This window comes from Pectinophora gossypiella, chromosome 18 (assembly GCF_024362695.1).
Source record: "Pectinophora gossypiella chromosome 18, ilPecGoss1.1, whole genome shotgun sequence".
In the NCBI taxonomy this organism is placed as follows: Eukaryota; Metazoa; Arthropoda; class Insecta; order Lepidoptera; family Gelechiidae; genus Pectinophora; species Pectinophora gossypiella.
This window is the reverse complement of record NC_065421.1, coordinates 5,814,126-5,839,357: the sequence shown is the minus strand read 5'-3', so window position 1 is coordinate 5,839,357 and position 25,232 is coordinate 5,814,126. Positions and strand designations below refer to the sequence as shown.

The 25,232-nt window shown below is 41.8% G+C and overlaps 2 protein-coding genes across 10 annotated transcripts in view; one reads left to right on the top strand and one right to left on the bottom strand.

The window, feature by feature from the left end:
* LOC126374913 (AT-rich interactive domain-containing protein 4A) overlaps nt 1-12,783 on the top strand; it is a 17,822-nt gene extending 5,039 nt beyond the window's left edge. For 2 of the 8 annotated variants that reach the window (XM_050021677.1, XM_050021678.1), the window contains 17 exons: nt 589-757; nt 1,161-1,312; nt 2,344-2,606; nt 3,214-3,301; nt 3,859-3,990; nt 4,220-4,319; nt 5,044-5,193; nt 5,771-5,813; nt 5,885-5,980; nt 6,057-8,010; nt 8,267-8,460; nt 9,338-9,532; nt 9,878-10,064; nt 10,435-10,532; nt 10,849-11,025; nt 11,300-11,440; nt 12,124-12,783. In XM_050021677.1, the coding sequence (XP_049877634.1) occupies nt 589-757; nt 1,161-1,312; nt 2,344-2,606; nt 3,214-3,301; nt 3,859-3,990; nt 4,220-4,319; nt 5,044-5,193; nt 5,771-5,813; nt 5,885-5,980; nt 6,057-8,010; nt 8,267-8,460; nt 9,338-9,532; nt 9,878-10,064; nt 10,435-10,532; nt 10,849-11,025; nt 11,300-11,440; nt 12,124-12,155 (4,171 nt within the window). In that variant the 3' untranslated portion in view covers nt 12,156-12,783. Of the gene's footprint in view, nt 1-588; nt 759-1,160; nt 1,313-2,343; nt 2,607-3,213; nt 3,302-3,858; nt 3,991-4,219; nt 4,320-5,043; nt 5,194-5,770; nt 5,814-5,884; nt 5,981-6,056; nt 8,011-8,266; nt 8,461-9,337; nt 9,533-9,877; nt 10,065-10,434; nt 10,533-10,848; nt 11,026-11,299; nt 11,441-12,123 lie in introns of all 8 variants that reach the window. The other 6 variants (XM_050021685.1, XM_050021684.1, XM_050021681.1 and 3 more) reach the window with 6 other exon arrangements.
* LOC126374916 (pre-mRNA-processing factor 39) lies at nt 12,693-25,232 on the bottom strand. 2 transcript variants are annotated; one of them, XM_050021688.1, is made up of 16 exons: nt 25,008-25,232; nt 24,167-24,916; nt 23,997-24,092; nt 23,504-23,644; nt 23,042-23,188; nt 22,584-22,745; nt 21,956-22,081; nt 21,110-21,236; nt 20,398-20,545; nt 19,190-19,337; nt 17,964-18,074; nt 17,332-17,496; nt 16,670-16,890; nt 16,106-16,374; nt 15,680-15,878; nt 12,693-15,356 (listed from the first exon to the last, which is right to left on the bottom strand). In XM_050021688.1, exons 1-16 carry the CDS (start codon nt 25,035-25,037, stop codon nt 15,140-15,142), a joined length of 3,057 nt encoding a protein of 1,018 aa, XP_049877645.1. In that variant the 5' UTR covers nt 25,038-25,232; the 3' UTR covers nt 12,693-15,139. The 2 variants fall into 2 exon arrangements, with proteins under 2 accessions (XP_049877645.1, XP_049877646.1); XM_050021689.1 differs by lacking the exon at nt 23,997-24,092.

Here is a 25,232-nt window from a genome sequence, read left to right as displayed (position 1 = left end):
CAATACAGGTTAGGTCACATACCTCCGAAAATGCTTTTCTCGGAAATGTGAGTTTCAATTTGAAACAGCTTCTCAATGCGGTCGAGGATTTCCGCCGCCTTGGCCGGCCTAGTGATGTATCGGTTGAGATTACACTGATCGGTTCTTTTCTATCTAACACTAGGTAGTTGGTGAATCAATGGCCCTGATTCCTGCAGACACCTCCTAATTTTAGTTTAAGTTATACCTGTCATTTTCTTATCCGCCAAAAAGGAAAAGGACGGATGATTGACAGCTCTTAATTTTAAATGAGTAAATGAGTAGAAGAATGAGTAAATGAATGAATAACCCGGGCGAATCAAAAAGGTATCTCGCTGGTATACAAACTGTTTGACCCGTGCTGTCAACATAATTCTGGCGGGTTATTGGCCAATGTAAAATTTTTAGACGGTTGTTTTAGATTTGTGCTTAAAATTGACGTGTGTTCGATAAATTTTATGCTTGTCGATTACTCATCCCTTTCGGCGGATAAAAAAATGACAGATACAGACAGGTGTTTACAGGAATTAGCACCAATGTTCGACATACATAACATAACGTCCCCGCCAGGTTCCTGCACAGCTTCGAGGACTTCTACCGCAAGCTGGGCGTGACCCTGGTGGCGCACCCGCGGGGCGCGCGCACGCCCCCGGCCGGCCGCTCGCTCATCCGCGACCGCGACAAGCAGCCGCCCACCTCCTCCTCCGCCTCGTCTACGCCCACCGGCACGCCCAGCCAAGTGAGTACACCAGAGCTGACAATGCTTTGCGAAGTTCGCGACATAACTTTTTTTTAATTTAATATCTTTACTTATCGAACTTGATAACAATGTCATAACTTTAAATAGGATAGGATTTACAGCAATCTCAATTCTAGGATTTTATTCTACATGTGATTTATGGTTCTCCCTAAATCGGGGGATTATGGTTGTATCAACGTCGTAAAAAAATGGGACTGAATTTCATTCTTTACTTGGCAAAAGTGGTAGAAATCAAAATAGATAAAAAAATAATAATATAAAAGATCTTAAATCGCATGATATTATAGTAAACATGAACTGAATTCTGTGACGCAGCCAGCCGAAAACTGCAATTAGGATAGCATAGTGTAATGCATGACTACCCTTCTATCTCCTGTTTCAGCGGGGCAAGGATAAAGACTCGGATAAGAGCGAGACGGAAAAGAGTGACAAGAGTGAGAAGGACGAGAATGTGGACAAACCGAAAGAGAAGAGTCGCGGCAGCGACGGCGAGGACAGCGCGGACAACCAGCCGCTGGTCACCGTCACCCCCAAGTAAGTACTATGTGGTTATTTTATGCTGTATTACATAACATAAAGTAACATATTACATTAAGGAGCTCGGTGGCGCAGCGGTAAACGCGCTCGGTCTCCGATTGTTGAAGTTAAGCAACTTTCGCAAAGGCCGGTCATAGGATGGGTGACCTCAAAAAAAAGTTTTCATCTCGAGCTCCTCCGTGCTTCGGAAGGCACGTTAAAGGCTGCATTAGCAGTCGTTAATAACCATCAATCCGCACTGGGCCCGCGCGATGGTTTAAGGCCCGATCTCCCTATCCATCCATAGGGAAGGCCCGTGCCCCAGCAGTGGGGACGTTAATGGGCTGATGATGATGATAATGACATAACATAAACAGCCTTTATACGTCCCTCAATCAACCGGAGGAGGTATGGACCACCACGCTGCCCCAGTGCCGGTTGGTGGAGGTATTTTACGCCTAATAGCCGGGACCAACGGCTTAACGTTCCCCCCGAAACACGTAACCATATTACTCAGGTGATTCAAACCTGAAAAGTCCTCACCAAACAAAGGACAGTCTCACATAGTCGACAATGTCCCCATCGAGAATCGAATCGTAAGCCTAACGCTCTAACCACTAGACCACGGTGGCTGTTATTATGCTGGATTAGAAGTGAATACGTTATGTATAAAAAGCGCTGAAAATCTGAGTAATCTTAGTAAACTAAGTTAGTCCTTAGAAAACGTCTTTATATCGCAAGTTTGAGTCCCGATTGCTAGTTTATTAAACTTTTTTGTCGAAACTTTGACCATAAATATATTTTCTATGATTCCCATTTTGTAACAGCTGTCACTTGCCAACGCGGCTCATTTCCCTGTTCTACGCTTTTCGATTTATTTCAAAAAGTTAAGTCCCGTTTTTATTTATTTGACACTCTATCTTCGCGCAAATTACCTTCGACCACTATGAAAAAGCTGTTTCATATTGAATTTCAATATAACTAATATTTGATTGTATAACACAGAAGTTGTTACTATTCAAAAAGTTAACTATTTCATTTTTCAACAGAATCGAAAAGAAGGAAGAAAAAGAGAAAGATAAGGAAAAGGAACGGGAGAAAGAGAAAGAAAAAGATAAGGAGAAGGAAAAAGAGAAAGATAAGGAGAAGGAGAAAGATAAAGACAAAGATAAAGATAAGAGTTCTACGTCTTCTACAAGCGAGGAGAAGATCATCAAGCCGCGGTCGCAGTCGAAGACTCGCTCCGTGTCCGCGTCTAAGACGTCGTCTGACGACAAGAGACTACCGAAACGCAGACCGCTCTCCAGCAAACGTAAGTGCTTTGTGTCTACACTGCTGATTTTAGGATTTTTTTTTTATGTTCCATTCCATACCAAATTAGTAAGTAGGCGCTACTCTTGTCTGTCTCAGACTTAAAATTTTTACGCTTCTTATTATTTTTTTAATTTTATCGCTTGCTAGTGTCCTCAACTTTTATTGCAAGATTTATTGTAGATAATTTACATGTGTTATGTTTTTATTATTTTGTCTTGTACCAAAAGTAATACTTATAATTTCACTTACTTAAATCAAAAGTGAACAGCTGGGTGGTCTATAGTATTCTGTACTTCCCTAGTATGTACCATACATACATAAAACTCACGCCGGAAATCCCTACTGCGGTGGACTTGCAGCCAAAGAGAACTTGCAGCCATTGTTGATGCGAAGTCCTAAGATGGATATGAGGAACCTTATAGTGACAAGGAATCAGCCCTTATATGTCCTGCCTTTTATGTCTTTGGACAACAGTTGGGTCCACTAGATATCCAGAGTACGGCAAATCGAGTTCAAGTACAGCTAAGAATTTCATGTTGTCCTGGTTTTCCTGGCTGCCAGGTTGCCTAGTTAAGTATACAGGCGTAATTAGTGATTGTTCTCAGCAGGTGAAAGTCCGAGCACGAGCACGTCGCGGGCGTCGCGGCGGCCGCAGGTCTCCACCGACAGCGACAGTTCCGGCAGAGCTTCCAGGTAAATAACACTCGAACAACCACTTATTTAACTATTCATCACACCCCAGGCACTCCATACAAATATCTCCACATATCACATATCTCCGCCTTATGCGTAATAAGGTAGTTACCAACTAACCAAATCAGTGGTGACTGGTGACTCGACGATGCTTAGGCATCTTGGTTCACATTGCCAGAAATCTTTATACACATCAACAATGATCCAGCAATAATATGAATCAATAAATAGGTATAAAGGTTGCCTGGAAGAAATTGCTGCATGAGCAATAAGGCCGCCTGTTGTGCTTTTCTGTATATGCTGTCCTTATCTCTGTATTTTGTGTCCATTGTGCTCAATAAAGTATTTTATCTATCTATCTATAAAACTAGAAATACTAGAATAAATAACATAACACAACGTGGAAACTCCGACATGTAGGTTAGACGGACCAGACGGAAGGAAGTAAAAGACACTATAAAATATATCTTTTAAAACATACATGCATAATATACAATAGTGATTCCTAGTAAATAAATCTAATACGTACGGTCGAAGGGCTTCCAATGTGAAATCAGTGAAATGTCCTTCAGATGTGGCATCACGAAGAAGATGCAGAGCCGGCGCAGTCAGAGCGCCAATTCTGCTAGCAGCGGCAACACCATCGCCTCCAACAGCAGCAAGCGCCCGCGCAAGAGGAAGAACACCGAGTGAGTACACAGATACTACCCGTTTGAGTCGAGTAAAAATTTAATCGGAATATGATACTCTAGAACAAAGCCTGTACTCTCTTACATGGCATAAGAAAACCAGGTATGCTCAAAAGTGACAGCTAACATTTCAAGGTTAGCCCAGCTGACGTCATCCCACCCTGCGTTGCCATTTCTATACCAACCCTGAAATAAAAGACAATTCCATAAAAATGTCCAATGTCTTCAGGCCCTCAACAAGCGAGCCACCGCGCGGGGGAGGGAACATCAAAGCGAAGGTGGGAGACAAGCTGGAGGTGTACTACGGACCGACACAGTCTGAGTCAAAGGTGAGAGGAGTACTTTGCTACACACTGACCTTTTTTCGACAGAATGAAACTTACAGCTACTTTTAGTATTGGCATGGAAAACAAAGCAATTCCATCGTCGTACTAGAAAAGTTGCTGTTAAAACGCGCGCTAATGGGGCGCTAATGGCGAACATTTGTACTAACTGTAAAAGTGTTCATAATGATACGACTCACGGTTATTAGATGACATTTGCTTCTTTAAGTAAGCTATGGTATTTGAGTCCTAAGATAGTTATGATAAATTAAAACGAACCCATAACAACGCATTGCCTATATCAAGTTAACAAGATTGACACCCTTAGTAGAAGAATGTGAGATACGACATACCCGGGATTATTACCCTCAAATTTTTCTTGCCCCATAGCCTCTTCGGTTGATTGAGGGGAGGCCTGTGCCCACAGTGGGACATATATGGGCTGTTTATGTTATGGTTATGTTTTCTTGTAGTCAATTTTAGATGAGATTAAGAAAACATGTCTCTGAACATAAATATTCCATTCACTTTCAAATAGCAATGCCTTTTCCACACTTATTTATAATATCACAAGAAATGTAATAATAATTATATTTATTTATTCAGAAAATTCGGTCCATAATAACCATTAACCACTCTAGAAACTATGTTCGTCTTAAACTAATAATGTAATGTTGTATGTAATGTTATCCTCGATTGATTCATGACTTTAAGTCGTATTTCACTATTGAAGGTGACGTACGAGGCGAAAGTGATAGAGATATCGTCTGAGGGTATGTTGCGGGTGCATTACACCGGGTGGAACACTCGCTACGATGAGTGGATCAAGCCGCAACGCATCGCCGTCAACGTGACGCTCAACGAGTCCAGAAATAAGAAGGTCAGTTGTAAATCGTTCCACTTTCAAATTATTCTTCATGAGCAGCGCAAAATTGGGGTTACTGTATGATCTAATGCTGCTCTAATCCATATACCCGTATGTTCAACGTAACTTTTACTAATTTGTAGATACACTATACAGGGTGTTAGTGACATCGTAACGAATACTGAGGCGGATGATTCAGACCATGATTCTCAGTTAATATCAAGTGGAATTTCCTGTAAGAAAAGTCATGAAAATATTTGTGATTTTTTTTATTATTTTCCGTTTCATACTTTTGCGACGGAAAATTGCACTTGATATCGACTCAGAATCATGGCCTGAATCATCCATCAAAGTTTTCGTTACGATGTCACTAACACCCTGTATATAGGTTTGTCATATATAAGTCTTCAATTCAGTAAATGTTTTGAGTTGTTAATGCTCTATATACCTATATGATGTAGTAGTATTTAATAAATAAATAAATCACTGATTCATACAGCAGCAGATCTACATGATCATAATATTAAGGTTATAGTGATTAATAGACTAACAAAACTGTGAATAAAAATTATCATATGATCAAATTTTTCAGAATACCAGTATCAGTAGACGCGTTAGAGCTAAAAGGACTGAAGGTATGTAAATTAGCAGCAATTGTATATCTAATATTTTTTTGAAGTAGTATTTAATTATTCTCACTTTTCAGAATCATCAGCGCGATCAGATTCGGACAGCGATTCTGACAGCGAAGCAGACGTAAAAAGACCTCCAAAGAAATCTGATGAAAAATCCGGTTCAAAACGTATGTGTCTATTACCCTTAAAATATTCTTATTGAGTCATAAAGCACTATAATTTACATTATATGATCTTCAACAGCGCCGTCGAGATCCAAGGATGCAGCGAAGTCCAGCGACAGCAGTAGTTCAAGCAAACCGCGCAAGAGACCTGTGAGGACCGTGTCGACCCCCTCCAACGTCTCCCCGGCCAAGAAAACGCGACCCAACGTCTCCAGTCACCCCGGCCGCGACTACGATCTCAACGAAATCAGATCAGAACTGAAAGGACTCCACACTGTCAAGCAAGAACCAGAAGAAATCAAACAAGAACTACCCGATAAAGACTCTCTAATAATACCAATGGCGTCTTCAACGGTACCTGAGCCTCCACCTGCAGAGAAGACAGCTGAAGATGTCTACGAATTCAAAGAGCCTGAACCTTTTGAATTAGAACTGCATGACGAAAAGAAAAAACGCACGCATAGAATATTCGATGATATATCACCTAGCAAATACACTTCCACGCTGTCTAAGTCCCTCAGTGAAGAAATATCGGAAGACCCATTGAGGCCGAGGCCAACTTTGCGATCTCCTTCGCTATCACCGTTTAGAGATTTCGGAGCGACGCGGGACGTTCCGGGAAGACAAACACCTGAAGAAGATATCAAAGATGACCCGTTCTCTATGGATGACGACTCCTTCCAAGACGGCAGTTCAGGCCCTATCTTTGAAGGCTTCACTCCTGCCAAGAATCAAGAAACGTATTCTAAGAAGAGTAAAGTGTCTAAACTTAGGGAACTGATCGATGACTCTCCCGATAGCCCGGCTGACGACGAGCAGTCGTCCGAAGATGAACCTGAAGACGTACCTGAAGATGTCATCATGAAAGTGGAGGAGCCGGAATCATTACCACTTACTGACACTGAGCAGTCCAAAACTCCTGATTCAGACGAACCTGTCAAAGAAGAAGTCAAACTCATGGAGCTGGAAGATTTAATAGCTATCCCGTTACCTGCGACGAGCGAGCCATGCGAAGTTCCGAATGATTTAGATCTGTCTAAAATACCTGAACCGCCTGTGACTCCACCGCCACAGAAGAAAATAGAAATTAAAAAGATAGAAATAAAGAAGACAGAGCCCAAGAAGACTGAAATCAAGAAGTTGGAACTCCCGAGTACGAGTATAATTGTCAATCCAGCCGCCATTCCCTTGCCTGAACCGAAACCTAAAGACGATAAAGACAAAGAAGAAGTTGTAGAAACACTAACTTTAGAAAAGAAAGAAGAGGAAATTATATTATTATCGATACCTCTGCCAAGTACAGAGCCTAAAGAGACACCCGACAAGGTTCAACCTGAGAAGAAGTTAGAGATTTTGCCAGCATTGAAACCGCCTTCTAGCCCGTTGATAGATACAGAGGAAGACAAGTCTGAGCCGGACAGTCCGGCGCGAATCGACGTGCTTCCCGAGCCTCCACCGGGCTTCCTCTTACAATCTGAAGGTCCGAAGATAGCAGAAAAACTACTTAAAGCCATCAACAGTGCTAAACGACTATCTATGTCTCCACCACCGCTAGAAAACCGTCCTCTTACTCCCAAGAAGGATCTCCTCAAAGTTACTAAACCCGAAGGGAAAGTGTCTCCTATTGCTTTGGAAATTAAATCAGTTTCGCCTGCTAATAAGCCTGAGTTGTTGAAGCCTAAGACCGACCCAGTGAAGAAAGTGAGTCCGATTGACGTTGGTAACTCTATATTTGGAGAACCGTCGAAGATGACGGATGCTAAGCGGGACGTGGGTGATGTGAAGAAGGTGCCTACTAAGCCGAAGGACCCGACGCCGCCGCGGTTGCAGAGTCCTCTGAATATCCTCGAACGACGGAAGAGCGTGGCAGACTTGCCGCTAAGCACGCCGGGCAAGAACAACAAAGTGCTGAGTGATACGATACAAAAGCTCTCGAGTCAGATCAACCAGGCGGCAGCAATCATCGCCATGCCTACATTCCCGATATCTGAGGAGAGAAGCGAATCCAGTGACTCTGATGATTCTGATAGGAGGTGAGTATTTTCATAAAATTTTCAGCATAGTTTCTATGTATTTATTGATTTACACACAAGGTTTATGCAATTACATTTGTCTATGCATTTATCAAAGACGTCTTCGTTGACGCTCTTTTGTGAAGGTGGCCCTGAGACAAACAAATTGCAAAAGAATATTCATATATTCACCCAACCCAGACTCGCTTCTTTTTGCTTCTAACAAAATTCGCTATACCAATTTCCCATTCGACTTACTTTAAAAACAATGTTTTAGGCTAATAATCGACAAGCTAGCAGTAGAAGAATGGGGCGCCGGTAGTGAGCCGTCTCGCAGCGTGGCGGCGCCGAGCTCGGTGGCCAGCGCGGTGGCGGCGCGCGGCCTGCACGCTGGGAAGTCCCCAGGAGAGTGGAGCGCGGGGGAGACCCTGCTCATGCTGGAAGATGCTTGCAAGAACGAGCGGAAGCATGGTGAGTGTTATTGGTGTCTTATAATGTTCAATTCACATACTTCAAGAACAGTAGTGGGCCTGTGCCCAGCAGTGAAACGTATGTAGCTGTTTATGTTATCAAGAGGTAACTGTAATGGTTCTTTAACACAATGTCAATGGATCAGCCCTCGCTGCAAAACGGCACCGCGCAGCGCGAATTATATCGAGGGCTTTGACAGTCATACGACGTCTATCCACGTAGATATTTCACGATCGTTCGGTGTGTCTATTGGTCGGAACCGGTGATATAATTCACGCCATCCACAGCGTGGTTGCTGTGCAGAGCCTGCAGGGATCTTCTAAATATATAAAAGGAGAAACTGACTGACATATCAACGCACAGCCTAAACGGCTAAACGTAGGCACTTGAAATTTGGAAGGGACGTAGCTTGGGTACCGTAAAGGTGCACTAAGAAAGGAATTCCCACGGGAACGGGAATTAGCGGGAAAATCCTTTTGTATGAAAAATCTAAACTGCATAAGTTAGATGCTTGAAATTTGATATGCACTCCCACACACACAAAAATCTCTCTTTTATAACACGCCACGCGGACGAAGTCGCGGGGAAAAGTTAGTCTATTCTAAAAGATAACATAACATAACATAAACTGCCTATATACGTCCCACTGCTGGGCACAGGCCTCCCCTCAATCAACCGGAGGGGGTATGGAGCAAAAAGATAAGATTATCCAAATCCCTCTAAAGATAGTCATCATCATTAATTTAAGAACCACGCTCTTGTCAGTGTAGTATACTTTTTAGGGAGAAATAGGGCAGTGGTGCCTCTTGTCTTCCGCCTAAAAACCTTCCGCTAAACATAGTACCATGTAAATACATATTAATTTCAAATTGTGCAGGTGCAAACGTGGTAGTGGCGGGCACGGGCCACGCGCGGGCCACGGGCAGCGCGGCGGAGGACGACACCAGCCTGTCGCTGCTGCTGTGCTCCGAGACCATCCCGGGGTCGCCGGCGCCCGACCAGGAGCCTGCGCCCCCGAGGCAGCGGCTGCACATGCCCTTCGCTTGTGCGCCGCCGCACCACCATCATAAAGGTAAGGTTAACTGACCAGGCCTACATAGATTACAACAATACATAAACGTGTTAGCATGGGCACAGATTACTGTGGCTGTCGCGTATCGTATGAGCTAGAATCTACATTGTCGGGCGATACGATGAATTTAAACTCTCTTTCTCAAAAAAGTTTATTAATTATTTACGGTACGCGTGGCAAATTTTAAGAAAATAAAAATATACTATAAAATAATATAAACATTTTAAAATATACTAAATGTATTGCACCAAAACAAGAAAATAGTTGACAAGTACAATAGATTTTTTTTCCAAAATCAGTGCACAATTGACTTCTAAAATTCCGATTCTCATGTTTTTACACCAGGAGAAGAACGTAGAGGCGAGGGCGGTTCCCGGGAAGCGGCGCGCGCGGGCCCCGCGGGCGGGGCGGGCGGCGCGGGCGCAGCGGCCGACGCCGCCGCCGCCGCCTGGCCGCGCCGGCACGCGCTGCTGGACAACACGCCGCCCACCACGCCCGACAGCAGCCTGGACATGTCGCCGCAGCCGCACCGGTCAGACACGCCTGCACTTGTATCATAACGCCGCCTGGCCGGCCTCCAACCATGTCTTGTCACCCAAAGCGCGATACAGCGTTCGCGATCTGACTATAGGCATAGAATAAGGAATAATCCTGCGTATAGAACGCCAACTCTCCGGTCCCCACCAGCGGCTGAGCTAGGTTTACCTCACCCCCTCTCGGTCTTACTTTAGTCTTCAATCGTATGGGCATCATACGTCACAAACAGATGCGTCTGTAAAAAAAGTTTTTTTTGTATGAAGTGAAGGGTCCGGGGTGTGCTATAGACAGCAGCTTACGGCCATTTAAGACGAAAGATCGACGCCCGATACAAATTGGTACTAATGATATTTTATAATTTTCAGGGAACGTCAAATATCGGAACGCGATAGTCCATCTGAACGCAAAGACGACGAGGACGAAGCTAGAGCTAACGAAGCGATGGATATTGAAAAGCCTCACGGTAAGCAGATATCAATGCTAGATTTTTATAATGGGTGCAACGAACGGCAAATTTATGCATTTTAATTTGTAATCGGGTAAAGAATATAAATTATAAAATGATAATATCGAAAACTTAGAGCAACCCCGCCCGTGTTCCTCTATGGTCTAAAAGGATTAAACACAAACTTATTTTTCTTTTTGGCTTGTTTAATTAAGAATTAAGTAACAATACAACTATTGTCAACGTTTACTGATGACGTCACAACCAAGTCTTATAAACAAATTAGTCAATCATTGCGTTTTAAAAATATTCACGTTGTATGTATGATTCCCAGGTGTGAGGTCACGAAAAGCGTCGGAGAGTTCAAGCGTGGGCGTGTCGGGCCCGGGCCGGGGGCGGCGGCGCGCGCGGCGCGACACGGACGACGCGGCGCACGCCCACGGCGCCGGCGGCGGCAACCCGCCTGCGCCGCCGCCCGCCACGCTCAAGTACAATTTCTACGTCGAACTTGGTGAGTGCACTTAACTATGTTTTGAATAAGATTATATTGAAAGAATAATTAGGTAATAATGGTGCTGATTCCAGTACGCACCACGGTATAAGAAGACCAGGGTATGCTCAATCCTATGACAAGCCGCCATTGCTAGGCCTTGATGACGTAAGTGTTACCATTAAATTGGTATCTCCAACATTCCAAGGACGTCAATTTTATTGTTGAAAATTAAGTGAATTACTCACACAAATGTATGACAACTTTGGATTTATGAACCTCGTTTTGTTGTCAGACCCTGCGTGGGATTGTCCTACGAGAATCAACGTGCTTCAGTCGCGTCTAGCTGATCTCCGCAAGGCGTACCACTCTGTGAAAGCTGAACTTGCCGCCATCGACCGCCGACGTAAAAAGCTTCGACGTAAGGAGCGGGAAGGTACATAATACTTTTATTTTGTTGTTGGACTGGGAACGAATAATACAAAACATGGAATGCGTTGAATACTTGTCTTCTCGGGGACGTCGTAAAAACCGACAGAGGGATTATGTCCTTACAATGGGCGATCGACTGTGTCACCTGTCACCATAAGTTTCATCACATCAAGCGACTGCAAGTTGTCTTATTGTTACTTGTGGCATAGAATAAGGGATAATACTACGTATAGAACGGCAACTCTCCTCTCCCCCCACCAGCGTCTGAGCTAGTTTTATCTCACACCCCCTCGAACATAGTTTAGACTTTAATCGTATGGTGTCAGACGTCACGATAATGTCAATGTGTAGTGTCTGTACGAAACGAGGTTGTTTGTACGAACTGTCTGGGGTGTGCTTGTGGCTACCTATTATTTGATTATTTAGTAAGTAATAAGTCATACTTTAACGTACATAAATATTTACCTATATATTTTTAAATTGCGCCACCCCATGCCCCAATGCATAAACTTCTTGACAAATATGCAAGTCGCATGACGCCAAAGAAGAGGAAAAAAAAAACTTCTTGCACCCTAAGGCCGCCTATTGTACTTATTTTATTCGTCTGTACATATCCTGAGTTTGTTTTTGCGCAATAAAGAATTATTGATTGATTGTTTTTCTTATTGATGGTATTTGTGGTTGCAGCCGTAAAAGCAGCGAAAGCAGCGTGCTCATGATGACGGCTAACAGAGCGCCGCCCCGCGCGACTCCGATCTCACAAGCGCCGCGGCGTCCATCCGTTTTAGCATGGACGCCACCGGGCCCTGGCAGCGGCTCATCACATCTAACCCTCCCACTCACTCTACAATGGACTCAGATTCTAACCCTCAGGCATAGTGTTAAAGTCGATTGCAAACATTTTTTATTATCAATGAAATCACTTTGGTGAAAGATCAGTTTATTTTTCGTTATTTTATTTTTATCTAAATGACTATTATAGTGATCTGTGTAGTAGATATAAGTGTTTTATTGTATTATTATATTCGATTTTATAATTTTTGAAAACTAATTCAATGATGTCGATGTACTTTGGAGATGTTACCATTGCATCTGTTTTCATATAATTGTAGGAATATGACTCGTGCAATGAAGTGTCACTTATGTACTGTAAGGATAGATGTGAGACGTTCTATAGAACTACAGCGACGAAGCAATGCGGCACGCCGCGCCTCCATACCACACTTGAGACTGATGGATCGAAATAATACATGAAATATTGTGAAGACTATTTATTTCCCCAAAGTATATATGTAATTTGTCAGATTTATTATTGAGTTATACTTAATAAACATTCGGAATGGAAAACTCCTGTTTTATTTAAACGTACAGTCAGCCACAAAAGTAGTCCGAACATCTAGTTTTTTATGACGATGACATATAATCTTACCACCTTACAAATAAAAAATAAACCAGGGATGACCGTGGGTAACAGCCAAGCAAAATTGAATCCAATTATCATACAATTAGACTGAACTTTGCTTGGCTGTCAAATACTATGTTCATCCCTGGTTTATTTTTTATTTGTAAGGTGGTTAAGTTTTAACTACTTATGCTGCTGGTCATACATAATTACTTTCAATGAAATAATTACCTACATAAGTTGTAAAATCTTAACTAATTATACAAGTACAACAAAATTTGCATTCAACAGATTCCCTGTGAATCACGTGACTAACTGGTAATATTTTAAACGGTGGTGAAATAATTAACGAACGAGTGTTATCGTCAGAATGTAAACACTATCTAGTAAGAAGGAATAAGTTTGAACAGTCCCCAAACCAGTTCCTACAATACGTCAACCTCGTAGAAACATTTAAACGTAGATATTCAAAATTCTTACAAATAGATTAAGAGGTACTTGGCCAAAGCCTCGTATGATAAACTACAATTATTATTTCAAAAAATAATTAAATCTATACAACACAGCAACTGAAGTGTTACACCATGTAGATATATATACGATTAATGAGCATGTTTTAGTAGCTTATTAAAGATAGCACTCGAAACGATAAATGATAGAATAAGACATGGTATGTGTAATCATTAAGCTTATTGTGATGTACAATGATACGAAATAGAGGCAGGGCATGATAGGCGGAAAGTTCAAGATCGTGTTAATAAAAGACAGCTGGGAAAAGTCATAGTAATTATTATTATACCTTGTCTTAATCTACAATACACAAGTTATTTCATTTCAGACAATCTTTGAATAAGCTTCACAAATCATAGGCGTACGTAACCAGTACAAATATCGGGTGTTCGTCATTGAGTTTATTTTTATAAATTCCAAGTCAAAAACCGATAGTGTTTGACGCAAGTAACGTCTCTATACAAGAGGGCCATCAACGCAACAGGAGATGCAAGATGCCAATATAGTTGCCTATTACAATAGCATTAACTTCTTATCACACCCTCTCACACAAGAACTTGAAAATACTAGACAAATTAAAACGAGACAGTCTTCAGAAAAAAGTACCACTTGGTCTTTAGCAGTTAATGTTGAATAACGTCAGAATTACATTATTAGTTACAATTCAAAACTGGAAGCATAATTCATTTTTCTTTTTTTTTTTCACAATAAGTACCTTCGGTGCCCCCCTCACACAATGAAAGTGCAAGACACTGGCGCGACATAAATCTAGTTCAGCGGAGGAGCGATTACAAAGTCGAAATAGTCGTATAGATTGCTTGTATTCTTGTATTACGAGCAACCCTAACATAATCGCTATTTCTAAGCGTGACCGATCAAAACTTACTTCAAGGGACCACGCCAGAAAAATATTTTCTATGGTAGGAATGAGGGGGCTTTCTAGGCTACGTTCCCCAAAAAAACTGTAGATGGCGCTGTACAGTTTTGTCTTCGTTTAATCCTCTAATTTCATGGATAACAGACATGCATTTTTTATCTTTGATTTTGGATATAAGGGATGACCCTGGTTATTCAGGCTTAACACATCTTCCACCCATTATTATTCTGATCAAAATAAAGAGAAGAAATATAGGTAGCTACATAATTCTATACGCTTTTATTTATTTATTTAAAAGGTACACACAACAGGTAACAATCATGGCATGCCAGAATAAAAGGTTACAGATGTGGGTAATAACTAGATTGAAACCCAAAACGTGTATACACGGCATGGTTAGGAAATTTTGTAACGTGAGGTTAGTTGCAGTTAAATGCTAAAAAGTGGTTAATTACTACATAACAACAAAATAAGACAAGAAAAAAAAAGTGAAAAGAAACATTCCGTCACGGAGGATAAGCATGGTTAACTTCTTTTGTTAGACACATGGTATTGCTGGCTGAGGACTTCTAGACAGGTACCTAATTCAGACACAGACAGACAGACATCTGATTCTAAACAGACTCTGATTCAAATATCACGCAACAGTCATTTTATATATCTGCCATTAGATTCTATTTTTGAATAATTATGTACCCCGAGCAATGAGAAATTAGGTAATTATCACGGTTAATCTGAACAGCGCCATATTGGTTTTGGGGAACTTAGCTTGGAAAGCCCCTCATTAAAAGGCTAAAAACGAAACGGTACATTTCCCGAAAGTCACAAAGAATAGAACACTACGCACCAAAGTGAGGGTAACCACTGTGTGGTACAACTGTACTCTAGCGGTGAGTGTCCCATTTACTCCTGTGTTAGTAGTAATTGGGGTACTGCGGCCAAGGTCCCGGGTGGTGCTGGTACGGGCCGGGGGGTTGTTGGTAGCCCCACGGCGGCTGGTAGGGCTGCGCGTATGACTGCTCGTATGATTGTGTCGCGGCCGGGGCGGGGTAGTACGTGCTACTGCTGGTTGTCGCCGCGCTGTTTGTGGTGGCCGAACTGCTTTCCTTCTTTTTCGTGTCGCTGGTTGAACTGTGGAGATTATGATATGGATATATTTCTTCTACATGATTATTATTATACGTAACAAAATAGAAGACATTTCCATTAGTTTAAAGCCATAGTTATGTTGCAGGTTAATAAAGAGGACTCTTCTACTACCACGGGTAGTCTTTTAGCTGCAACTTGTCTTCAAGTGACTTGCGTACGTATCTTGCTTCGTTTGCCTGATATTTTTTTCGGACCACCATATATTGCTACTAATGTGATTTGGGCCATTAAAGAGGTGTCGTCAAATTAGACAATTTTCGTCCTCGTAATTTCCATCGAACTGCAAAAAAGTGAAATATACTGACTTGGGCAGCGGCGGTGGTTCCTGGCGGTCCTTGCGCGCCCGCTTGCGCAGATGCTTGGCGAGGGCGCGCGCGTGCGCCTGCGCAGCCCGCGCGGCCGCCGCGCCGCCCAGCTCCTCGGCCAGCTCGCGCCGCCGCCACGCCATGCTGGCGCTCACCTCCAGCTCCGCGCCCTCTTGCTTCTCATACGATTGAACCAGTTCTGCAAGTACATTGTTGCCGTTGTAAGCAGATGATGTGGGTAAACTAACTGACAAGTCCATAGGTACTCCAAATCGGAGGCTATTGACGGACGAGTTGGTAAAAACTCACTAGTGAGAGATAGAAATATTAGTTATTTGTAATGTCTGGATTTTGCATCTATAAACACTACATAAAGTTTTAGACATCGACGAGCTCCTAACAAATCTTTCAATAAAAGCTATGTACCTTCCAAGTCCTCGTATTTCGCGCCGGGCGTGTGCAAGGCCAGGTCAAGCCGCTGCATATGTAGCCGCGGGTTGAGGGGGTCCTTCGCTATGGCATCGTCTAGAACCTTCCTCGCGGCGTCGGGCGCGTGGCGTATATGGAACTGGAACCTGGCGTACTTGATGGCGAGGGCTGACGCGACCGCCTTGTTCTTCGCAGACGCGATGTACGTCTCGTAGAGTTGCGCGCACTTGTCTAGGTCGCCGCGACGACGTTCTAGGTTCACGCGTCTGTAAAAATATATACAATTTAAGGGAAAATCAAGCTAATCAAATCACTAAGTTCCAATCGAAAGGCATCATTATTACAGTTGTGAATATTAAACAGAACAACTAGTTCAGTACAATTAGTGACTATATTTGAATACAAATATACATTTACAGTAACTTCAATGCGCGGTAAGAATTCGTTCTATCAAAGTACATAAGCTAGTGTTGTGACGTTCATTAGCATAGTGTCATCAGTCGAGATTAGGTCGGTCGATTCTTTTCTATCTAACAGTATTAAAGACAAATAAAAAGCTACCTGTACTGTATCTGCACTAAATTCGGGCATGTCTTCTCAATGCGGTCGAGGATCTCCGCCGCCTTGGCCGGGTTGCCCTGCGCCTCCTCGAAGTGTGCCCAGTGCAGGTGCAACTCCGGCTTGTCTAGATGGTGCACCGTGCACGCGCGCTCGAGCACCTCGCGTTCTATGGCTATGAGCTCCGAGTTGTTCTCCGAACGCTCTTCCAGGAACTTTATTAGCTGTGGTAAGAGGTATTGTTGAAAAAATATATCTAAAGTCTATAGCAACCGACGGATTGAGACACGTTTATTTATCGATGAGATTGTGTGAAGTACAATAAATTGGCTAGTGTCCTACATCAAAGAAAAATTATGAAATTATGATTACTAATTACACATACATACATACATACATAAACTCACGCCTATTTCCCACCGGGGTAAGCAGAGACTAAATAAGAACTTAATAAAATATGATAATAATGAATACTTTGTCAATGGTGTAAATACATATATCAAGAAAAAGCAGAAGAAAAATGTAATAAGATTTTATCACGTTTTTCTATGACGTGACAGTATGTTTTTCATACAAATTCCATAGTAATTTCGTGTTTTGACGTTTAGTAAAAAAAGTAACTGATTTGACTATTTGGGAAGTAGCCTATGTGATGTTTGCCGTACCCTCATCCAAAACTCCTCGTAGAGCGCACAGGCGATGAGGCAGCGCTCGTGCAGCACCAGCGCGCGCTTCAGCGAGCCATGCGTCTTCTCCCACTCCAAGTATATCTTCCAGTTCTTCAGCTGACAGCGCTCCAGCGGCTTCACGTGGAAGTATGGCCGTTTTATCTGTTAAGAAATACTTTATTGCAAAATGCACACACAGGAAATACAAGAAATATAAAGAGTACAATAGACGGCGTTATGGCTAAGAATCAATCTCTTCCAGGCAATCAAAACAAATTGTTATATTTGATGGTTGTTTGAAGTGATGTTCTTTTTCTTTCGTTCGGGTTGTAAGATCGTTAACTGAGCTCATCAAGGCCGATGCTTAGTTTATTATTGACCCGCCAAAGACCAATGACATGGCCCCTGTAACAACTACGTACTTACTTCTTTAAGTAGTAACCGGGGCCAACGACTCAAAGTGCCTTCCGAAGCACGGGGTGATAGATAGATGTAGTATGACTTTGACTGAGTTTTCTTTTATCTCCTTCTGGCCTAACCGTATTCCCGATAGAGATTACAAGGTTGCTATCCTTATAAATAATTATAATAGTTGGTATTGGTCTGGTGTTTGAAGGTAGAACACTCACCCCTTCTTCAAAGGTCCACCGGGCAGCCACTTCTTCCCCAGTGGTCTTGTGCACTTTCCTACGCGCCGCGATGATGCGCTCCTTGATCGCCTGAGCTTCTTCTTCTGATGCCTGCCAGACAAACAAATACAAAGGTAATCTCCCATATTTTAACTCCCTCTTTCTCAATTGCAATTTAAAATAAACGCCAACAGACACATATCTCCAATTCAATCTAATTTTATAAATGAAAGTCAGTATAAATGAACACCACCGCCTATCACGTTGGTACATCCCAGACACCTCATACAAAACTCCTTTGTTTTGCACACATTGACTTTATCGTACACGCGCATCTGTGTGTGTGACGTCTGACGCCATACGATTGAAGACTAAAGACCGAGAGGGTGAGGTAACCCTAGCGCAGCCGTTGGTGGGGAGCGGCGGGAGAGTTGTCGTTCTATACGTAAAAAAAAATATTCTACAAGCTCGGTGAAGTGTGGGTATTTTGTTCATCTTGCGATAACCCCAATCAGGATATAGCGATTTTATGTTATGTTGTATAAATGAAAGACAGCACTCCGCCGCGGCTTGTATACAGGGTGTTAGTGACATCGTAACGAAAACTTTGAGGGGTGGTTCAGGCCATGATTCTGAGTTGATATCAAGTAGAAATTTCCGTCGCAAAAGTATGGATTGGAAAATAATTAAAAAGAAAAGAAAAATGTTAATGAATTTTTTGACACGAAATTCCACTTGATATCAACTCAGAATCATGGTCTGAACCATCCCCCTCAGTATTCGTTACGGTGTCACTAACACCCAGTATATTACTAGGTTTTTTTTTATATGCCACAAATGGCATTAACTACTTGGCCGAAAGAATAGGGACTGCTGATTCGCCCCGGACCTCGGCTCAAGGGGTCTTCTCAGAGGATTATATTAGAAATAATTAATCGACCCTAGTGGGCCTGTAGCGATAAGCGTTGAATGAGGGAAATCGTCGACCTACAGGGCTAACATGCGCAACGTGATAAAATTATCGATCGATATCGATAAGATTGTTTTTTCCCTAATATGCGTACCACGTAATTTTGTTCGTATTTTATGAGATGGGTTCACATATTACCACCAATCGACAAAACGACATAATACGACATAACGACGTCAGAATCGATATAATTACCGTGACAAAATTTTGTACACGCCGGCGGGATCGGGTTGCCTTTATGCAGTGTAGTACTCACAACATGGTCCTGCGGCTCGTCCTCGCCGGGCGGCAGGTCCAGCTGCGGCTGCGAGCCCGTGGCCTCGCGCACCTCGCCGCGCAGCCGCACTAGCTCCGCGCGTGTCACCACGCCCGTCACCGGCTCCGACATCACGTGCTCTTGGAAGCTACAAAGAATCAGTTTTTACTTTTAAACCATGATAAGTGTAATTTGTTAAACAAAAAAGGAGACCAGCTGAAATGAAACATGAATTGAACTTCTGTGTGTGTGCCTGCAAAGGAAAAATTTAGTAAGACGTAACTTGCAACTGTAACTGCAACATTTATTTATAACTGTATCTAAAAGACACAATAAAAATCTTTATCTTATCTCTTTATCTCTGCCAGACGGAATGAGAGTAAGTAGTAACATAACAATAAAAAAATGATACGAGTGGTTCACTAACATAGATAGGACGACCATACTCGATGGCTCTGCGATAAGCGATCATCATTTACCACGTTGGTCTAACAGAAAGCTCGGTGAAGAGTGGGTACTTAGTTCATCTTGCGACGGAGGTACCTCTGACTACCCCAGTTGGGATATAGTCGTGAGCTTATGTCGTTACGTTATATATCGAACGAATGTATGGATGCCCAGGTGACCGCGGCTGGAAACGTATGATTAGGCCCTACGAATAGCAACCTAATAGTTATCTATCTTTTATTTGTAGTGATGCATTAACTACTTGGCCGGAAATAGTTATCTGACAGCACTCGATCCGAGAGGACTAAAAAGCTTAAGTAGATTATACAATATTTTTTGTGTGATAATTTACCTTTTAATTTTATAATTGTATTTTTTTTGTATTTTTCATGTTATTTAGAGTCTTATTTTTCTTTTTGTTTCTTTTTCATTCATTGTTTATTTTGTATATTAGTTTTTATGTTGTTTTCTCGTCATACAGCGCATTGGGTTACACTGTAATGTTGTATGTACCTTTCATCATCATCTTCCTAGTCATCATTATCCCGTATTTCACAGCATCCGCTTACCCAACCTGAAGATTTGACAGGTCCGGTTTTTTGCAAAAGCGACTGCCTGTCTGACCTTCCAACCCGCGAAGGGAAAATCAGCCCAATACAGATTAGGTCACCTCTGAAAATGCATTTCTCGGGAATGTGGGGTGTGTCGGTGTGTATCTGTGTGTGTGTTGGTACCTGTATAAATAAACAAATAATACTAACTTGTCGAAGTGCGAGGTGTACCCGAGGGTGGGCGTGGCGAGCAGGCGGTCGTACACGTTGGTCACGTTGAGCGCCGAGCCGTTCTCCGCCTCCCACTTGATGTACGCCTCCCAAAGCCGGTCCGAGCGGAACTCCAGCCCGCACGCCTCTATAACATACACTTGTTACAGTTCTTGCGCCCAGAAAGCAGGACAGAAACATAGAGTTCTACTTTCAACAATCAGACATAACACATGAATACAGTACAATTAGGGCGGCGTTATTGCTCTTAACTTTATTCATAAAAGACAGACTAAGAAAATGTACTATTCTGATAGCTCTGCTACACAAAAAGTATAGCCCCAAATCCCACAATTTCTATATGTAAGTATTACAACTTTTCATAGCACTAATATCGCGGGGTGCAGTCGCACCCGTCGCATCGATCTCTTGTGTGGTAGAGCCAGTTAACGCACATTAATCCCTTATTTGAAAATATTAATGACTTACTAGTCTAGGCCCAAATGATATTCCATCACGCCACTGTTGTATTGTAAGTGTTGAAGTCTCGCAAAAAAGTCTTTTAACATAGGGAAAACTATTCAGTTTAGTACGGGTCACTCACATTTCAATAGCCAGGCATTCTCGTGTTTTTCTTTGTAAAGCCAACTAACTTCCAGCGAAACAATGAATTAAAAAATAGTATTTATAGTATATGAGACAAATCACTCACCGATGGCTCTCTCGAACTGCGCCCGAATGAAGGTGTGATCTTCAGTGCGCGTGGCTTTAATGTGATTCAGGTAGTGTATCCAAAGATCAACTGACAGTGGTATTGCTTTGAGCCCTCTTTCCAACACCTGCAACACAGTGGGGATCAGAGTGGCCCGGCGGAGCGCAGCATTGTCGTACCGCGACAACACTATGAAGCAAGGGAATAATAATAGCATATGTCTCATGTAATTTTGAATAGACGAAGCGAGGCGTTGCGGCGACACACGCACGCAACCCCTCCCTTGTATCTATTGTATATAAAATGTTGTCGGGCATATTACACCTGTTCGCTGGACGCCGGTGCCGCTGAGCCGCCGCCGTCTCCCGTCCTACCGCCATTCTATGGCTAACGCCTCCAGCGCTCCATGCTAACATGGATTAGTTATTACATATTAACGTTACTCTTAACGTAACTTCAACCATTTTCCAATATAACGCACTTAAATAATATACATGTAAAAATATTACAATACATCATGCCAGTACAAATTATCATAATTATATGCACTAGAATATAAAATATACACCACAAACAATGAACCACTAGAACGAAATCTATGTGATAAATTATAGTTGTAATTAAATTCTCCGGTGCGAACTGACGACTTTGCCTTACGAACATCGCGGCCCTCGACGCACTGTTGGGAAAAAAAATAATTGCAAAATACCAGTTATGCTAAAACAATTTAAAATCCAAGTGTTAAGACACATTGATATGAAACTCATCATTCAGGTGTATTAAGCTTTACCAACTCACCATGTGACTTAAATAATAGAATGCGGAAGATTGAGAAGAGGTGCTTACCTCGAGGCACTTCTTTTTACTTCCTTTGCGTTTCTCGTAGTCGGCGTACTTGCGCCAGTACCCGTAGCAGTACGGGTAGTGCGATAAAAACGCGTCGTACGCCTCGCGCGCCGCTTCTACATCGCTCTGTGGGCGAACAACACGACATTTACCTATAATATCGCTTTATATTTCGAACTTATAGCAAGCCTATTATAGCAATCAGTTGGCCCTTGCCAATCCACATCTGTGATTCAGTTCCCATCGCTTCATAAAGCAGATGAGATTAGCGTTTATTTTCATCACATTCGTAATAGAATATCCCGCCGCCAATATCAGGTACTCACTTCATCCCAACAGGGGATAAAAGGATTAGAAGAATGTCAGGTATAATTTAATATTACATTATTGTATGTATTTATATGTTAAGGTATAGAAATTGTATGGGACAAGTTGCCCGATTTAATAAAATAAATTAAAAGATATGCATTGCTTAGTATCGGGTTTTTTTGACATTCATTTAAGTTGAAAAATGCTGAAAAACTTTTGTGGCGATTTTATCCAAAGATCTTATTTATATTTTTTTTTACAGTACTTTATAAGATATAACAGTAACAACTTTTGCTAACAAACGATGAATAAATCTTACCTCTTGGTCAACATATTGCAGCAGGTAAGTCCAGCCGGTGAAGTCAGTGGGGTCATCATTGACAACCTTCCAGTACTTGTCGAGTTCTGGAAGAGTCTTCTTCTTAGGCTTCTCATCCACTGATGATCTCTTCTCTGCTGGTACAGGCTTGCTTTCACCATTCTAGAAAATATGTTAAAGGTATACAAAGTTGCACAAGAAACCTGTCAGCCAGAGTAGTATAACAATATACTGGGCCACTAAGCTGCAAGTATAGATCAATAATTTCTTAAACTATTTCATTTTCATTTTGTTTTTTTTTTTTATTTCAGTAAACCCTTCGAAACTATAAGAAAAACTGAAAAAACTCACAAAAAATAATTTAACTTTACATTTATTTTTGACTTATTAAAAAAAAGAAGCAACATAATAATCATTGTAAAAATTCAATTGATCTTTTCAGTATGAGATTGTGTTACCTTAGAAACAGCCTGCTTCTTACTGGACTGCTCAGACTCTGAAGTTGGTGAGCCAGGGTCATAGCCATCCTTGTCATCATCAGTCTTGCGTTTCCGGGACTCCTTTGTTTCTTTCTTAGATGCTGGTAATTCATCTTCAGACACAACCTGAAACAAAAGTATTGCAATTTTACCCATTTACTTCTTAATTTTATTTGTGGCTGTAACTGGTGTTTCATATCATCAATGCACTTACACTTTAAAGCAGCAACATAAAAACAATTTTAGATTTTTTGTTATTTTCACAGATATAAAAAAGACCCTGAAAACAATTATGGTTACCATAATGAGTCCTCTCACTAATGCATAACCATAGGGAGCTCTTTCAACCTCCTAACGCCAAGATTTCCAGAGACAATAGTGACTGTAACCATGGGATTTGGATTTTAAAAGGGCATTTAGTCTTACTACTATATACAATACCTCAGTGTCAGCTGGAAGTTCTGCTGGCTTAGGCCCTGGCAGTTCATCATCCGAAACATTCTCAGCATCCTGAATACTAGGTTTCTGAACTATGGGCAACTCATCCTCAGATACCACCTCTGTTTCTTCAGCACAGCCCACCTGTCAAACAATTGCTATGTATTCATAACTCTTATATGTTAAAACAAATTTTATTACCTTAACAAGGGTTCTGACTTTGATTAATTACAATAACTACTACACTACACAACATAGAATTCTATACAATAACATAAGCTCATGACTACATCCTAAGCTCATGGGATAGTCAGGTTCATTGTATGATGAACTAAGTACCCACACCAAGCTTTCTGTTAGACCAATTTGGTATGTGGTGAACCATGTTTCTGTCTATAATAATAATTTTATACATTACAAAACAAACACTATTTATTTCACAATCAGATCAGAAAAACAACAATGCTTCTACTTCTTTACTAGTTAATATAATAACCTCACTAATATCCTTAACTTCTTTGCGTTTAATTTCAGTCTCTTGTACTTCTGTAGTTTTTTTTGCATCCATCTTACTGTCACCAGCTCCCCCAATCTGACAAAGTAGCTTTAGGTGAGTGAAAATTTTAATAAAAAAAATGTGTGCATTATGTTATGACTATTACTTACATTGTTACTGGGAGTATCTGTGATCTCTTGGGTGACCTTTACATCACCACCAGCAGTGCTTTCATCAGCTGTCTTTGCTGATGCACCGTCTGATGCACCATCCCCTTTTGGTGCACTATCTTCTATTAGTGCACTATCCTCTACAGGGCCACTCTCTTCTACTGGAGCACTTTCTTCTGCAGGCAGACTGTCTTCTATTAGTGTGATATCATCTACTTGTGCACTATCTTCTGCTTGTGCATCTACTGGTGCACTTTCCTCCACAGGTGGATTTTCCTCTATAAGTGATATATCTTCCGCTTGTGCACTATCATCTGCTGCTACACTATCCTCTGCTGGTGCAGGGAACCCAGTGTCATTGGACATTTCACTGATTTCAAAGTCATTGCTCTTCATTTGACTGTCTGTACCGTCCGTATCGGACATTTTAAACGCGGTGTCGCTTAGCCGGGAATCGCCATCAGACAAAACATTATTCAAAGAATCACTGGGAAATGTAACAGCGTTATCGCCTACATCGAACGAATCTGTGTTAAAACCATCAGTGTTGTTCTCGAGATAGTCGCCGACGCTACCGGCGGATAATTCCACCGCGTTTAGGAACCCCTGATTCGATACCGACGACTCGTCTACCGCGACTGCGTCCACGCTATTGAATTCAGTTTCTGTCAATAAATGTGACAGACCGTTCGAGTTTTCATTAATCAATGGACCCTCGTCCGTATCCATTGGCCCATCCGATAAACACTTCTGGAAGAAAAACGTCGTAATCAAAAATCTGCAACACGTATGAAAATAATCTCAAAAGCAATCATAACCTCGTAACTAAACAACCTCTCACCTGTATGTCGGGACTTGTTTCGTCATCCATATTATTTGACTTACAAGATAAATAATCCGAAACTGAAAATAGATTTGAGAATATTGATCAAACAGTATCAACAATGATGCACCGAGACACGGAAATGCTTGCTTACAAGCAAAGCGAAGCGAAATTATTCGTTTCGTTCACTGTTCAACTTTTGAACTTCAGTCAGTGCATTCATTACTCAACTCACTACTGCGA